The 17511-nt window shown below is 47.8% G+C and overlaps 1 protein-coding gene across 2 annotated transcripts in view; it reads right to left on the reverse strand.

The window, feature by feature from the left end:
- The window catches only part of DAZL (deleted in azoospermia like), an 812806-nt gene that overhangs the window by 496936 nt on the left and 298359 nt on the right, over positions 1 to 17511 (reverse strand). For both annotated transcript variants that reach the window (XM_085629945.1, XM_085629944.1), the window contains exon 7: positions 11025 to 11105. In XM_085629945.1, coding sequence (XP_085486071.1) covers positions 11025 to 11105 — 81 coding nt within the window. The remainder of the gene's footprint in view (positions 1 to 11024; positions 11106 to 17511) is intronic.

A 17511-nucleotide genomic window follows, 5' to 3' on the forward strand; every position in this document is an offset into this window, starting at 1 on the left:
CATTTCTGCGCCTTCCTTGAACTGGTCAAGGAGATGTTGGAATATTATCTCCAGTGTGTCATAGTGCGCTCTATCATAGCGAGCAAGGAGCGCTTGAGTGTTGGCTATGCGCCATATGTTGGCAGCTTGGGCGGCAACTCGCTTGCCAGAGGTCTCTAACACCTTGGACTCTTTGTCCGGGGGAGGAGCGTCACCTGTCGTTTACGAGTGTGCCCTCTTGCGTGCATTCGCTACGACGATGGAGTCGAGTGGTAATTGGCCTCTGATGTAAGTAGGATCCCCAGGTGCTGATCTGTATTTTTTATCAATCCTGGGGTTTATCACTCGTGCCCTGGTGGGTTCCTTGAAAATGTCCTTGGCTGGTTTGAGGACCCCCTTCAACATTGGCAGAGTCTTTACATGTCTTTCTGAGGACGCAAAGGTGTCCATTAGAAAGTCATCTTCGATGGTATCAGAGTGAAGCTGTACTCCATGGTTGTTTGCAGCACGTTCAATAAGAGCGTTGAACGCCGCAGTATCCTCCGTAGGAGATGTTTTTGCCCCATAGAGTTGTTGGTCCTGTGCATCGAGAGGTGCACTGGGGTCTGCAGGGTCGCCCCAAGTTTGATCAGGGTCCTGCTGGTCATCAGGGTCTGTGTCTACATGGTAGGGGACTTGGTCATCCATGTAGTCCTCCAATGCATCCGTATCGGAGCGTGTGGGGGAGAACCGGCGTGGATCCTGGTAGGATGAATGGAAGGGTTCATAAAGGAGAGGTTCCGATTCTACAGGCAACTTCCTTTTTAGTGGGATCCTGAAAGGGTCCAATGGCGGCTCCGAAGTTATCCTTCGGTCGTGGAGAATCATCCTGCCAGTGTCGGCGTCGATGACACGTGCCGGAGACGTCTCAGCAGGTGTGACCGTGGGTTGGGTGACCCGTGTCCTGAGTTGGAACATGTTTGGGATTGTCGACGGAGGCAAGCCGAAGGTAATGTTGGCCGGCACCGAAGATGCTGCTGGAGCTCCGATCGAACCGGAACCCGACGTGTCCTGGAGGACAGCCGTGGTTTTGCTGCCTTGCGTCGCACCAGGTCGTACTTGGGGCGCCTTTGAGGCTTTGGCACCGGCCAGGTTCGTAGAGGCGGCCGTGGATTTTTTCGGCGCCGGCGGGTCATCGAGTCGAGGTGCGGAGATCACCGTCGAAGTCTTCGATACGTGAGGCTTAGGTGTCGTCGAGGGAGCGATGAGACGCAGCAGGCGGTACGGCCCTCGGTGTCGTTGGTGCCGGTAGCCGAGCAGGTTTGTCGGTGCCGATGGCCTTTTTCCGTTTGTCGACTCCAACGTCGCCCGCTTCAAGTTCGGCACCGAAGTCTCTCTTGGTGCGGTCGGTGCCGACGCGTTGCGCTGGCGTCGAAGGCGTGGAAGGCCTCGATCCGACCAGCGCCACTTTCAGTTTCGGTTTCAGTGGAACCGGAGCAGCTTTCGGTTTCGGTTTTGTGGTAGGGAAACCAGCTTGTTTATGCAGTAATGGCTGCCGCTGAACGTCCGAGGCCGGGCCCGAAGAACTGCGGGATGGGTCTCGGGTAAGGCCCGAAGGCGATCCCTCGACCGGAGCCATAGGCTGTGGCACTGGTGTTTCTTCGGTTTGAACAGGTAGGCCTTGTTCATCATTGGAGCTACTCTCTTCGGCCCCTAAGGCCTCCTCGTCGTCTCCTACCTCGGTGTCGTCTTCACCTCTGTGGAAGAGTGACTCGTCTACCTCGTCCGATACGGGTTCGTGTTCGGAAACGGGACTGGAGGGCAAGACTTCTAATTCCTCGACGTCTTCGGCCTCGTCGAAGATGTCTGTTGGGGCCGGTGCCGCGTGCTGCGCCTCGAGTCTCGCCGCTCGTCGATTCCGTAGAGTCTTCTTGGAACGGAACCGGGCACAGGCCATGCATGTCGATTCGTCGTGGTCCGGCGAAAGGCATTTGTTGCACACCGGATGGACGTCGATGTGTGGGTACTTCGCATTGCATACCAGACACCTTTTGAATGGTGTCCTCGATTCCATCATCGAAGTAGTCGATGGGCAGGTAAATGCGAAAAAAGTCGGTGCTGAAAGTTAGTAAACTAACAGGATTGTATCGAAACCCGATCGATAAACAGTACCGACGCAAACTAAAGGCCTTTTGGCCTCGACAAAATATTTTCCTAACTTGAGCTAAGATAGCACATCCGAACCCAATGGCGGAAAAAAACAATCTGAGGATGGAGAGGATGCCCATGCGCACTGTAGTCCAGGGGAGGAGTCACCTATCCAAGGATACTTCGAAGACTCTTCCAGGACAACAACGTGCAATCATCCGGACCCAACACTAGGCGGCGATCTATGCACAGATATGAATTCAGCAGCCCACATGCCTCGAACATGTTTGTATTAGTTTGAATCTTGAATTACGCGGTACATGTGTGGCGCTGGCTAAAATTCATTCCCAGTCTTTATCTGTCCAAGGACGGCCTCCGTCTTCAGTCCAATAAGCGCGGAGCCTCTGTAGCGGTTGCAGCGTGCGACTTAGGAGGGCTTGCACTATCCAGTGTATTACATGCGACCCCTCCCCATTACATGTAGATACTGCAATAATTGATGCACCGGCGGTTCGTTTGTTATGTCCCCCCATGCTAGAGTGAACGTCCGTGTAACGGTTGCATGTGTGAGGAATTGGCCCATTGGTAAACCAGTGTCTGTTGTTAGTGCCTCAAAAGACAACAAGGTGCCATCTACGTATAGATCTCCCAGTGTCTCGACTCCCGCCTCAGCCCAAGGCATCAATGTTGTGTCAATTATAGAACCTCTTCCCCTAGGTGTCCCTATAAGTGGTAGTGTCGGCGCATAGGGGAGTGTGTCTTTCGTGCGGTGGAGGCTTCTCCTGTAGCATCTGTATGCCAGTTCGATATGTATCTGCGTTGGTCGGGGAATTTTTGCTAGTGGGTGAAACAGTCCGCATATCTGAGTCTGTGTCCAAGACTTGGCAGTGTCCATGTCTGCCTTGTTGGTTTGAAGGGCTTCTTCTAGATGGCTGCCAAAAAGAGCCTCTCCATCTTATGGAAGGTCCAATATTTTGTTTTGAATCTCAGGATTAAAAGAGGTGGGTTCAAGCCAGCCCTGTCTTCATAGAACTGCTGAACCAGCTAGTTGTCTGAATCTTGTTACAGCAACATCCATCACTGAATCTATAATCTCGTTTGATGTCCTTTCACCTTCATGCAATATTTTTTTTGACTCCTCTTTAACATCTTCTGGGAATTGATCAATATAAGAAGCAATGTCCGACCACATTTGGCAATCACAGTGCCCTAAAATCGCCAAGGAGTTTGCTGCCTTTACTGTGAGAACCGACATTGATGAGAATCTTTTCCCAATAGAATCTGGACGTCTGCCCTCTTTGTCCGGATGCGCAGAAAGGGGTACCGTAGGATTCTTCAAGGGGCGTTGAGCGGCCTGCATAACTACTGAGCCTGGTTTAGAGTGTCCTGCGTGGCGCGCTGGGGCGTCCTCAGCAGTGGCGGCTTGTGGGTTTAGAAAGTGGTAAGTGAAAAATGTTGTACCCTAACGTAATAGGGGAGCGAGCAAAGCAGACAAACCCGAACTGCAAAAGGAGGGTGCAGGGGAATTCTCCCGCCGCAAAACTTTTTGAAAAAAAATGGATTGAAATGGTGGGATTTACACCACATATTTACTGCAAATTGTGAAAAAAAGGGGGATCCAAATATAGCATTTTGAAGCACAAGTGGGAAGAAAACATAATCAAATCAAAAAATGTGTCCAATCCTCAAACTGGTCTGCTTGCAAAATGACCCCACAAGCCAAGCACATCCAACCAACGGAAACTGGCCCTCTAAGTGTTTCCCACCTGTAACACATCTCTTAACCACCTATGTTTTCATTGTATATAATAATGAAAATGTTGCAGTTTTTTCTTATTTATCTTATGCAACTTACAACCCTTGACAAAGACTATAGTCCTGGCTGGTTGTAGGTTTAATGTCACTCGTATTATATATCTGGAGGCAATGACAGAAGAAGCACAATACCAGTGGGGCAGCACACTAAGCTAAGTACAGATTTTTAGCTTAACACTTTTAAGCCATGTTGAGCAGCCATTTACTGGACAATGTTCACACTCTAGGCACCAAAGTTCATTTAATAGGGACTTTTTGTGGTGTAAGCTAGTTCACAGTTATGCTACTCTCTTAGTTAAAAACGACGTAGATTAGTAATGACGCATTTTAAACTAACTGATGGGTATCTTTGACCGATCACTGCAGTGCCACTCTAAAATTTGGGATGCTCGTATGCTGACAAACCTCTTTTAAGCAGTTCAGTTTTCATATAATTAGAACCACAAGTCTCTTAATAATACACATTTAACGATCACAAGACCAGCAAAGGCAATGTGAGAGGATGCTAGAAAGGAACCTCAAAATAGACTACTTTATAGACAGTCCTTGTCCAGATTCCATTTAAATCTAAAAGCAGCCAGAATTCTGTGCATCATTAACCAAATAGAACACGCCAGCAATTCCCCAAAAGCCCTTTTTCGTATAGTAAGGAACTTTGTATCCCCTAATGTATGCAAACAGTTGCCAATGGAATCTCAGGAGTTTTGCAACTCCCTTGCAATTTACTTCCATGAAAAGATATCTAAATCTATGATAATTTCTCACCAACAGCCCCCCTTACTTCCGAACCTCCTACCAAACTGGAGGAGTTAGGAAAGATAGCAAGTAGCACTCTAGATAGTTTTGAACCGACCTCGATTGAGAAGGTCTCTAAAGGCCTCGCTACTGCCAAATCTGGTTCGCCGTCAGATCCCTGCACGCCAAAGACAATGGCTTTCCTAGCCACAAGTTGTACCCCTGCAATTCGAGACATCTTCAACCACTCAATATTAACTGGCACCATCCCTGGCACATGGAAGGATGCGTTTGTCCGTCCAATATTAAAAAACCAACAGCGGACCCGTTAATTTTTAACAACTATCGTCCCATTTCTTTACTTCCGCTTCTGGGCAAAAATCTGGAAAGCATTATCAACAGACTACTAAGTTCATACTTGGAATCCAATCAAATCCTGGATCCATCTCAATCGGGCTTCCGGCTAGGTTTCAGCACTGAGACTGCCATTCTGGCAGTGACTGACTCCTTCAGGCAGACAATAGACGTAGGAGGATCAGTAGTACTGATTCTCCTAGATCTCTCCACAGCGTTTGATACCATCTCGCATTCAAAGCTGGCAGAGAGACTACTCTCCTGTGGTATTCAGGGGACAGCCTTGAAATGGCTGCAACACTTTTTGTCTGAAAGAATTCAAACCATCATGCTAGGACCTTACACCTCAGCCAAAATGCATCTTGATAGGGGTGTCCCTCAGGGCTCCTGTTTCAGCCCGACTCTATTCAATATATACATGACTCCCCTGGCAAGGATAGTCGAGCAGCTGGGATTTGAGACCATCTCAAATGCTGATGATATGCAGCTTATGTTTACCATCGCTCCACATCCAGCTACTGAGAAAACCCGTTTTGCCATCAGTATGCTCGCTATCTCAAATTGGATGACAGAAAACTGTCTTCAATTGAACCCAGGAAAAACCAAGGAGATGCTAACGGGAAAAGCCTCGGACATCTGGTCTGACAACTGGTGGCCCTCTCAATTGGGTGCAGCTCCTGTTCCCAAACAATCTATAAAAAAATCTAGGTTTAAAGTTGGACCAGGCACTGACTATGAAGGACCACATTGCTACCACCACCAGCTCCTGTTATTATAGTCTACGTCTGCTCCGAAGAATTCTTCCCTATATGCCTACCTCCCACTGCAAGACCTTAGTTCAGGCAATGGTAATCAGTCGTCTGGACTATGGAAATGCTCTGTTGGCTGAAGGGGGAAGAGACCCTACTGGCTAAATTGTAAGTAGTACAGAACACAGCAGCTACAATGATTCTCAATTGTCCTGCAGGCTCCCCCTCGACTCCACTGCTTATGAAACTGCACTGGTTGCCAGTAAAAAAAAAAAAAGATCCTTTTTTAAAACTTGTTGTCTAACCTATAATGCTCTGAAAGATAGAGGACCTCTCTACTTGCAAAATAAACTCGTTAAATATTCTCCCTGCAGGAATCTCAGATCCAGCACATTATGCCTCCTTCAGGTTCCCAGAATTCGCATGACACGCACAGGGGCCAGTGCCTTTTCGTATCTCGCTCCAAGATATTGGAATGAGCTCCCCATGACCCTGCGTACAATTTCCAGCTACTGTATTTATAGGAAACCGTTGAAAGCCTTTCTGTTCTAATTGCTTTCTCTGATTCACTCTTTGTACATTCCATACTCGGGTCACTATTTTCTAGGCAGCGCAGAGATGCCCCAGGGTGAGTCGAGCGCTATAGAAAATTAACATAACAGAGGAAAATAAACGAAGGTATTTACATTCTGCATCTATATGCATGATACTTAGTTACTTTGTATCCTTTCCACCACTACCCCTTATTTATCAAATCAAATCATGCTGATGTGTGCTCTCTCAGACAGACAAGGAGGAAAGACTTGACAATCGCTCTGAAAACGAACACCTTTTCACACAAGTACGATGTGGGCGAGGGAAATGGATGAGAAGGGCTAACAGGTCTTGGAAAGAAGTGGAATATGAAATACGAGGCGGGGGTAGAAACAAAGAAAGAAACAAACAAACATAGCGATCAAGGGATAGATATAGGCAGGAACTGTGTAACAAGCAGAGATGGACACAGAGACTGGAAGACAGGGAGACAAGCGGCTAGAACCATAGAAAAAGATATGTACGGACAAGGAGACAGTTTGAGACAGACAGACCGACAAACAGTAACCAAAGTAGCAGTCAGGACAGGGACAGACAATGGCGTACAGGGGTACAGCTAACAGAAATATTCAAGTGAGCAGAGTGAATGAAATTCAGTGAGAGACAGGAAGACACGGGGACAGAGAGGGGAAGACAGACAAAAATAGAGGAGTAATGCCAATGGAGAGACATGGAGGCGGACTGAGAAGAGTACGGAGAACACAGACACACAGACAGAGATCCAAACAGACAGGCAGTAGAGGACATACATCTGCAGCTCAGAGGTGGGAAAGGTGAGAAACTTCGACTGAAAGCCGAAGACAACTGGACTCTGGGGCTGAGAGGGGCAGCGCAGACAGCGCGAAATGCGTCTGGAGGGAGTGACGCCTGTGCTGTCACACATTTAAATACGACGCCAACCAGTTGGCCATTGTGAACACGCGCACAGGAGGTAAAGATTTAACGTGCACGTGTGTGTATGTGGTTCAGGGTTAAATGCTGGGCGTGCCCGTGTAGAGCAGAACAACACAGCGTGCTCGAGTCACAGATGTAATTAGAGATGTGTGAAAACCCCAGGAGCAGCTGGTGTGTGCTCCTTCGGTGGTAGGACACGTCAAACAGATCACCCCTTCCCTCCCACATCCCCCTTAACTGTGCACTTGTGAGGGATGCTCCGAGGTGCAGGTCTGGCAGCCCGGCCCGGAGGCAACTCCCCGTCCTGCTGTGTCTGAACCCATACCAACTCCACCCCAAAACTCTCTCCCCTTTGGCCGTACACCTCCGCCTAGTCTTTGTTACATACGTTCCTAAAGACTTACCCAGGACTACCGAAAGGCACCCTGATGCCCTACTAGTAGTAGAGTGGGAACTACACACATGCCAATAAACAATACAAGAAATGTTCACCTTCTTAAAAATATGTTGTAGTGTACACGATTTGCCAACAAACAAGAGTTGTTATGAAGTGTTCGTAGATTATAGAGCCTGGTTCATGGGTTCTGCTGCTCTGGCTGCAAACAAAGATTGAAAAGAGGGGGGTGATTCTGCAAACAGGCCTCGTGATCTCAACGGTGCAAGGGCACGACCAAACTCCAGCAGGACAGATCAATGCGAAAAGGATGCTGCATAGAATAGCTCTCAGAAATGTATGCTGCTAATATCCTTAACAAAGGTTAAAGTTTAGTTTTCTGCGGAGGATGCCTTACCACAAAGGCAGCGAAGTGTCATGTCAGCTAAAACACGGGATCCTCGAGCGAGGAGACGGAATGAAAGTCCGAAAACACCGATCAATCTTTGAGGGGACATAGAAGGGGAGCGGGGTGATAGAAGGTCTGAAAGCAGAAATGGCAGCGAGGGTGAAAAACGTACGTCGACAACGAGAGAGCAGTCGCGGCTCACAATACATCGGGGGGAGGACAAAAAATAAATTAAACTTACCTATCCGGGTCCCGTCCCACGCCGCCTCTGCTCCTAGACAGGAACAGGCACGCTCCTTCCCTCCTGTAAGCCAATCACAACGCTGCAATGACAGCGTTGTGATTGGTGCGGTGTCCCTGTAGGGAGGCTATTTTCTCGCAGCCTACATAGAGAAAATGTAGAGTGCGCAGGACTGCGTTGGTCGGCCCTGGGGAAGACCAAACAGTCAAGGCACTCAGAGTGGTTCAAGCCACTCCTCCCTGACCAGCCCACCCTCCCACCCCCAACCAGGCATATCCTCCTGCCCGCCCCCAACCAGGCATATCCCTGCCTTCTGCTTTCTCGCATCGCAAGAATCAGAAAATAAAATGGTATTTTAAATACCAATTTACTTTCTACTTCTCGCACTGCGAGAATGCAGTGGGCGGCGCTCCGACGCCCTAATGGAGCAGCCGTGACTGGTCCTCAGTTGTTTTATACTTTTCATCTAGATGTGGAAGCACCGCCGGCACAGATGCTGGGTTCTTTAAAATTCTAATCCCTTCCTCCCAAATATAATCAATCATGGGAATAGCCCTAACTGACTTACAAAATAGTTTCTTAAAGTCATATGGGAAGTAGTTCGCCTGTTTGGAAGGCATTTGTATGGCAAATCTCTTTGCAGCACGCTCCAACAGATTGTGAAATCCCCCAATATCCTCAGGTGGGGAATCTACAGGAGAAGGAGTAGGTGAGGCTGGTGAAAACATCCTGTAGTCATCCCATTCAGAAGCTGTTTCATGAAGTTCCCCTTCCTCATCAGAAGATACTGGTTCTTGGAGAGGAATAGATTGTGAAGTATTCAGCACTGAAGGGACCTTAGGAGCCCTAACTCTCACCGTCGATGTCAGCGGAGGAGGAGGAGGTATATTAGACGGGTCCAAAGGTGGGAAGCGCTGTCTGTAGTGCTGCAGTACAAACTGCATATCAGTCAGTAATGCAGACGGTATTGATACCATTTCCTCATGGTACTGATGATGTTGTTCAGGCTGGGTAAAATAGGCTTGACCATAGTATTGTTGGTCATCATCATCCTCATCATCATCTGGTTGGCACTTGACGTGCAATTCTGGAGGGCTAAATTGTAACCCAAAGGGATCTTCACCTTCATCCCCTTCTTCAGAATCTCCCTTCTCTTCAAGGTGAGGGGTAATTTTGCTAGGTGAGGTGTGTTCAGGCGTCATCCTCTTTGGCGTAGTCAGTTTCATAGATATAACTTTCATTGACGATTTTGTCGACGATGGCGTCTTAAATTCCACAGCATTAACTGCGCTTGCCGCAGGTGATGTCGTCGACGATGATGCGTCAACACAGGGGACTTCGTTGACACCTGCGACGGTAAGGACTTCGAAGGCGCCTGTGACTTTAATTTCATCAACGGCAATCAATGTGTCCATCGACGATGGTGAACTCTTCAACGGTGATGAGCTCGCCGACCTTTTCTGCGTCGATGACCTTTTTTCCGTTGCCGGTGGCGACATCGATGACAACCTTGTCGACGGTATTTTCTTCAACAATGTAGTCGGCTTCAGCGTCAACGACAAATGCTTTATCGACGGTGTGCCAATCTCCTTGTGAGATGTTAAGCAGATGGTCGATGAAACTGGACCTCGCGGTGACCATTTCAGGGTCATCATCGACAATGAGACAGCCATAAAACATGTTGTTGACGTGCCAGAAATGCATCCTCTTGTCGTCGACGGCGCTGAAGTACATTTCTTCACTGACTGAGAACTTCCTGACAGAATGTCAGAAGTAGGTATTTTGAAAGTCACCTTAAGCTCCGCAGGAGGTGTTTTTGGTTCAGCAACAGTCTTAGATGGCTTTTTTTTTTTATGAGAACCTTTGCGCTCAGAGGAAGATTCAGGAGAGGACTTCTTGGCACACTTTTTAGCAGGCTCTTTTTCAGACTGTGATGACTCTCTTGCCCTTTTTGAAGAGGCTTTTGCAGACGTAGACTGGTAACTCTCAGAGTCTGACACAGGGTCTGATCTAGTTTTCAATTTTCGAAGCCAGATGAGAATACGTCCTTCCCTGTATCGGAGGGTCTCGTTTGAAAAAGTACAACAATTCTTGCATTCTAACATCTTATGAGATGAATATAGGGAGTATATGCAATTTTTGTGGGGATCATCCACAAAGTCTTTTCTTCAGGCAAGTAGCACATTCTCTGAAGAGGGCCTTCTTAGCCTTGTCGGACATAGTCCACATATACTGAAGACCCACAAAAGTAGGAAGATGATGTTAAGAAAATATAATAAAATTGTACTTTCCTGTAGAAAAAGTCCAAAATTATTTATCCTTGATGAGAAAGCAGAGCAGAGCTCAGAGGAGACTCCCTTGCACAAAGTGTTGTAGAAAATCTGAGGTTCTGAGCTTCCTTCAGGAGAGTCACAGAGGGAGATTAATGCCGATTGGTTGAGGCAAAATGTGGTCCTTTTCTTTATAAGGACTAGATAGGTTAGTAAACTAAGAGGCCTAGGCCTTCTTTAGTCTATACCTATTAGTGTATTATGACTATTCAAGTCTACTACTACTATAACTATTTTAAGTACCGGGGACTCCCATCACGACAACGGGGAATGATTCAAGTATGTGAATTTATGAAAGTTCCAATACTGGAGTAAATGATACATATCCACAGCAAGCACTACATTACAGATACTACTGACACCATTTCCCCTCACAAAAATACAGATCTTTGTTTACATGAAACTTTTGCAAATGGAACCATACCTGGTAATTATATGGTGGTTGTTGGTATCCTACTGGAATTTGTTGAATAATTACAGGTGGAGAACTCTGATATGGGTATGCCTGAATTTAAAAAGAAAATGATTTTCAATTGTCATTTATGAAACACCAATGCCCTATTCATACATACACCCTCCAACTCTTCAGGTCTGCACTTCAGTTTCACACTGCCTTTCATAACTAAACGACCGGCCAACTCATAATGCTGGGATGGAAGTGGCTTTTGGGGAAATGAGAAGACCTATTTGGGATGACAAGATATGTGGCCTTTTACACAAATGTTGCTGAAAACCATTAGCCTTTTGGTAACATACTTGGCAACGAGAATTCTTCATGGGAACAACTGAACAACACTGCAACGTTACAATGTAAAATACAGAGCGATAAACATCAAACCTTCCGAAACAGTTTAGTCCGCCCCCTTCAATGTTTTACATTGAACATATTTAATGTGGGGAAATACTACTGCACATCATTTTAAAACCCTAATTCCTGGAGTTTTATTCCTCTTAACTCAAAAACCCAGAGTAACTGCTGGCATGCTCAGGAATGTGATAGTGTTATGTATTTTGACAAATGGAGACACCAGCTATTATCTGTTTAGGTCTACATTTATTAAAAGATTTTTAAAGTGGAGTTTGAATACGCTTAATACTTTTACACACTATTTTATATTTTACTTCATGCAACAAATGGAAAGGAATATGCTACTTACCAGTATGCATCTGTTCTTGGCATGTAGAGCTACAGATCTTTACACTGTGCATAGATCGCCATTTGGTGTCGGGCCCGGATGTTTGCAGTTTGTTTTTCCTCTTGGAAAGTCTTTGGAAGTCACGAGTTCGGTGACTCCTCCTTTGGTTCGTATTGCGCATGGGCTTCGGCTCCATCCTCAGATTGTTTTTTGCCAGCAGGGAAAGATGGAGCGTGGTAGTAACAGTAAAGAAACCCATGTGTGTTGTATCTAAATAAGATAAACTGGAACGGATACAGGTAGCCGGGGAGGCGGGTGGGCGTGTATAGATCTGCAGCTCTACATGCCAAGAACAGATGCATACTGGTAAGTACCATATTCCGTTCGAGGCATATGAGCTGCAGATTATACATTGTGCATAGATTATATAGCAGTACCCAACCCTAGCGGCGACCACCGGCATCCGTTGCAGTTGTTTGGAACAGTGTTTTTAGTACAGCCTGGCCCACACTAGCTTGTTGCTTGGTTTGCACATCTACACAGTAATGTTTGTGAAAGTGTGCAGTGTTGACCATGTTGCTGCTTTGCAGATGTCATCTAGTGGTATGTTTCCTAGAAAAGCCATAGAAGCCCCTATCTTCCTTGTAGAGTGGGCTTTAGGGGGAACAGATAGCGTTCGTTTTGCTTTGTGGTAGCAAATCTGGATGCATTTTACAATCCACCTAGCTATCCCGGATTTAGAAATAGGGTTGCCTTTATGTGGTGGAGAGAAGGAGACAAATAGCTGTTTGGTTTTCCTGAAAGGTTGTGTCCTTTGGATGTAGTAAAGTAAAGCCCTTTTAACATCCAGTGTGTGTAAAGCCCTTTACGCAACGGTTTGAGGTTGTGAGAAAAAGACTGGTAATTCTACCGACTGGTTTAGATGGAATGGAGAAATGACTTTGGGTAGAAATTTTGGGTTGGTGCGGAGTACAACCTTGTTCTGATGCATTTGGAGAAAAGGTTCCTGTATAGTGAGTGCTTGTATTTCACTAACCCTTCTGAGGGAAGTGATGGCCACTAGAAAAGCTGTTTTCCATGTGAGAAATTGGAGCTCACATTTATGTAATGGTTCGAAAGGGGGTCCCATCAACCTTGTGAGAACTATATTCAAGTTCCAGACAGGTGAGGGTGGTACTCTGGGTGGAATTACTCTTTTGAGGCCTTCCATAAAGGCCTTGATGGCAGGCACTCTGAAAAGTGATAGGTGCTGCCTGTTCTGTAAATAAGCAGCAATTGCAGCGAGGTGTAACCGAATGGAAGTATATGCTAGGTTACACCTTTGTAGATGGAGTAAGTAACATATGATGTGCTGTATGGACACATTTAAAGGATTGATTGTGTTGTTGTGGCAGTAAACAACAAATCTTTTCCACTTTGCAGCATAGCATGCCCTAGTAGTAGGGCGTCTAGCTTCCCTAATAATATTCATGCAATCAGAGGGAAGGTTAAGGTATCCGAATTCTAGGACCTCAGGAGCCAGATCGCAAGGTTGAGCTGAGCTGGGTCCGGGTGCCTGATCTCTCCATGGTTCTGGGTTAGGAGGCATGGTGAGAGGTGTAGCTTTTGGTGTGGTACTACTGAGAGTTCCAGCAGTGTGGTGTACCACGGTTGTCTGGCCCATGTTGGAGCTACTAGGATCAGTGTTAGGGAATGCTGTTGTAGCTTTCGCACCACTTATGGAATTAGTGGGAGAGGTGGAAAAGCGTATGCAAATTTGTTTGACTAGTTCATCCATATCGCATTGCCTTTGGACAATGGGTGTGGATATCTTGCGGCGAAGCTTGGGCATTTTTTGTTTTCGTGGGTGGCGAATAGGTCTATGTGTGGATGCCCCCACTTCTGAAAGAACGGGTGACGAACCTGTGGGTGAAGTTCCCACTCGTGGATCTGCTGCATCTGTCTGCTGAGCAGATCTGCCACAGTGTTTTGGACTCCTGGGACGTGTTGGGCTAGGAGAAAGATTTTTTGTGGAATTGCCCATCTCCATATACTCTGTGCTAATTGAGAGAGCTGTGGAGAGTGTGTGCCCCCCTGTTTTTGAATGTAGTACATGGCAGTCATGTTGTCTGTGCGAATGAGGACTGCCTTGCCTGAAATCTGCGTCTGAAAGGATTTTAGGGCGAGGAAGATTGCCAGTAACTCCAGATGGTTGATGTGGAGTAACTTCTGTTGCGGCGTCCATGTGCCCTGTGCTATGAGATGTAACAGATGAGCTCCCCAGCCGGAGAGCGATGCGTCTGTTAGGATTATTTGTGGGACCGGGTCCAGGAACGGTCGACCTCTGGAAAGGTTTGTGGTGTTCCACCACTGCAGAGAGCGATGGGTGCGGCCGTCTACCAACACCAGAACTGTCAGTTGTCCCTGGGCCTGGTTCCACTGGCGCGCTAGGCACTCTTGGAGTGGACGCATCTGGAGTCTTGCATGGGGCACTATGAAGATGCAAGAGGCCATCATCCCCATCAGTTGCATAAACACTCTTGCTGGGAGAGAGTGTTGACATTTGAATTTTTGACGCAGAGCCTGTATATTTGCAATCCTGGCAGGATTGGGGTAGGCTATGGCTTTTGAGGTGTCTATGGTGGCACCGAGGTATTGTTTTGAGTGTGATGGTACCAGGTGGGATATTTGATGGTTCACCGTGAAACCTAGCTGGTGAAGTGGTTGGACTGTAGCGGCGGTATGTTGCACACATTGTTTGTAGGACGTGGCTTTTATTAGCCAGTCGTCCAGATACGGGAAGCGTGAATGTGCTGTCTTCTGAGGTGTGCAGCCTCTACTGCTAGGCACTTGGTGAATACCCTGGGTGCTGTTGTTACCCCGAACGGGAGCACCTTGAACTGGTAGTGTTGCCCGTCCACCACAAATCTGAGGTACTTTCTGTGAGATTGGTGTACTGGGATATGAAAGTATGCGTCTTTCAGGTCCAGAGTGGTGAGAAAATTGTTCTGGGAGAGGAGTGGAAGAACCTGTTGAAGGGTTACCATGTGAAAATGGTCTGAATGTATGTAAGTGTTTAGAGGTCTGAGATCTAGGATAGGTCGTAGAGTCTCGTCTCTTTGGAATCAGAAAGTACAGGGAGTAGACCCCTAAATTTTGTTGATTTATGGGGACCTGCTCTATGGCTTCTTTTTGCAGGAGGGAGATCACCTCCTGTTTTAGTAGCGTAGTATGCTGTTGAGACATAGGGCGTTGCCTGGGTGGAATGTTTGGGGGGGTAGATGTTAATTCTAGGCAATAATTTGGGTCACCCATCTGTCTGAGGTGATTGTCTCCCAGACGTGAAGGAAATGTTGTATTCCGCCCCCGACCGGAGTGGAATGGTCTGGAGGGAGCGGGGGAAAGTCATTGGGTAGTAGGTGTGGCAGAGCGGGCGGTATTTGTTTTGCCTCTGCCCTTATTATTATTGCCTCTGTATCCGCCTCTTTGATAACCCTTTGTGAAGGTAGATTGAGATGGGGATTTGTAGGACGTGGATGCACTATCCGAGGAGTAGCCTCTGCCCGTGCCCCGAAAGGAAGAGCGGCGAAAAGAGCGCCTAGGAGTGTGAGACTGTGGGGCTCCCATGGATTTCGCCGTGTCAGTATCTTTTTTCATCTTTTCGAGGGCTTCATCAACTTTTGGGCCAAATAGATGATCCTGGTCGAATGGGTGGTTCAATATAGAGGCTTGTACCTCAGGTTTAAAACCTGAAACTCTGAGCCAGGCATGGCGGCGCCGAAGGACACTGGTGTTTATGACCCTGGAGGTGGTATCTGCTGCATCTAGGACACACCGTATAGAGGTATCAGTTATTATTTTTCCCTCTTGGATCAATTCATTAGCCCTGTTTTTGTATTTTTCAGGGAGATGGTGCATGATGGCCTTTAACTCATCATAATGCGCCCTGTCGTATCTGGCCAATAGCGATTGCGTGTTGGCGATACGCCATATGTTGGCGGCTTGTGACGCAGTGCGCTTCCCTGACGCGTCTAGGAGCTTGGACTCTTTGTCAGGTGGTGGTGCTTCGCCTGCCGCCTGAGAATTTGAGCGCTTCCTAGCTGTAGATACCACTAGGGAATCCAATGGCGCAGGGCCTTTAATGTATGAAGGGTCTGTGGGGGCGGCTTTGTTTTTTTTCTCTACACGGGGATTTAAGACCCTGGCCCTGACTGGGTCTTTAAAAACCTCCGGTGCATGTTTAATCACTCCCTCTAACATAGGTAGAATGGCAGTAGACCTACGTGCATTGTCAAAGGTGTCTAGGAGGAAATCTTCCTCCACTGGGTCAGTATGTAACTCCACCCCGTGGTAGTGTGTCGCCCTTAGTAATAGGTGATGAAAGCCTAAGGAATCTTCAGGTGGGGATGGCCTAGATGGGTAAAGGTCATCCTGTGGGACATCTGGGATGTCCGGATTGTTATAGTCGTCCCATGGGTCTGGAGATCCAATAGGGGTGGGGTCTTGTGGCACATCTGCTGGATCATAATAAGGGTCTCCTATATCGTCTGGGACAGGAGACATGGTTGGGGAACAATGAGGCAGGGGTGGAGGTGGGGAGGGTGGAGGAGGTGGAGGAGGTGGAGAAGGCACTCTGAAAGGGGAGGTAGCAGTGTCTTTCCTCTTTGGAGGTGGAGCTGGTTTGTCCAAGTGTCTTTTTTGAAGACTATGTCAAATGTCCAGTTTTTGGATCCTTGGTGAGTGTCTTTTGGAGAGGATCCGGTGTGAAAAGTTCTTGCGACACTGGTTGTTCGGTCGGCGCCGAAGTTTTCGGGGCCGACGGCTTTTTAGGCTTGTCTAAGCCGTGCTTCTTTGGGACCTCCGATTTTTTGGTCGGTGCCGAAGAAGGCTTCGGCCCGGGAGTGTCGGTGCCGAGGGCCTTGTGCTGTTTGGTCGGCACCGGAAGGGCAGGTTTCGACACCGAAGGCTTTGGTACTGGGTTCGGTGTGGAGATGGAGGCCGATCTTCTCTTCGGTGCCAAAGGGTGTTTTTCGGTACCGCTGGTAGGCTAGCTCCAGCCCGAGCTGCCGGAAGGCTTAATAGGCTTCTTTACCGGGCCCGAAGGTGGGGTGTGAGAAGCAGTATCCTTGGTCTTGCCTAGGCTCGAAGGCGAAGGTGTGATCGAAGCCTTTTTGGGTATCGGCGTGGGTGTGGGAGGGGGTATTGTACTCACGACCCTCTGCGCCGGGGTGATGTCCTCCACATCTGAGTCGTCGGCCTCGGAAGCACTCACGAGGTCGTCGTCTTCTTCTTCGATGTTCTGCTGTCCCGGAACTTCGACGTTGTCCCCGAAGATGTCGACTGGAGCGGAGGTCGAGGAGTGCGCCATGTTGCGTCTAGCCCGTCGATCTCGAATAGTCTTTTTAGAGCGAAAAGACTTGCAGGCGGGACAGTCTCGGGCCTCGTGTTCAGGGGAGAGGCAGAGGTTGCACACCTCATGAAGATCGGTGTGGGGAAACTTGGACCCACATCGAGGGCACTTCTTGAAGGGAATTCTTTCCATCAGCCGAGACCGGAGCCGGAATAGGCCCGAAGGCCGCCGTCGACGACCGGAATCGAAGAAGTGTCGAAGAGAAGGTGATTAAGATGATTTATTATCTGAAGGAGCTCTACGAGCGAGGATTTTTGCGTCAATCGTTGAACTGGAAAAGTTCGGAACCGGAGCGCGAAGTATTACATCCAAGCCCGATGGCGGAAAAAAACTATCTGAGGATGGAGCCGAAGCCCATGCGCAATACGAACAAAAGGAGGAGTCGC

The sequence above is a fragment of the Triturus cristatus genome, chromosome 10 (genome assembly GCF_964204655.1).
Source record: "Triturus cristatus chromosome 10, aTriCri1.1, whole genome shotgun sequence".
Taxonomy (NCBI): Eukaryota; Metazoa; Chordata; class Amphibia; order Caudata; family Salamandridae; genus Triturus; species Triturus cristatus.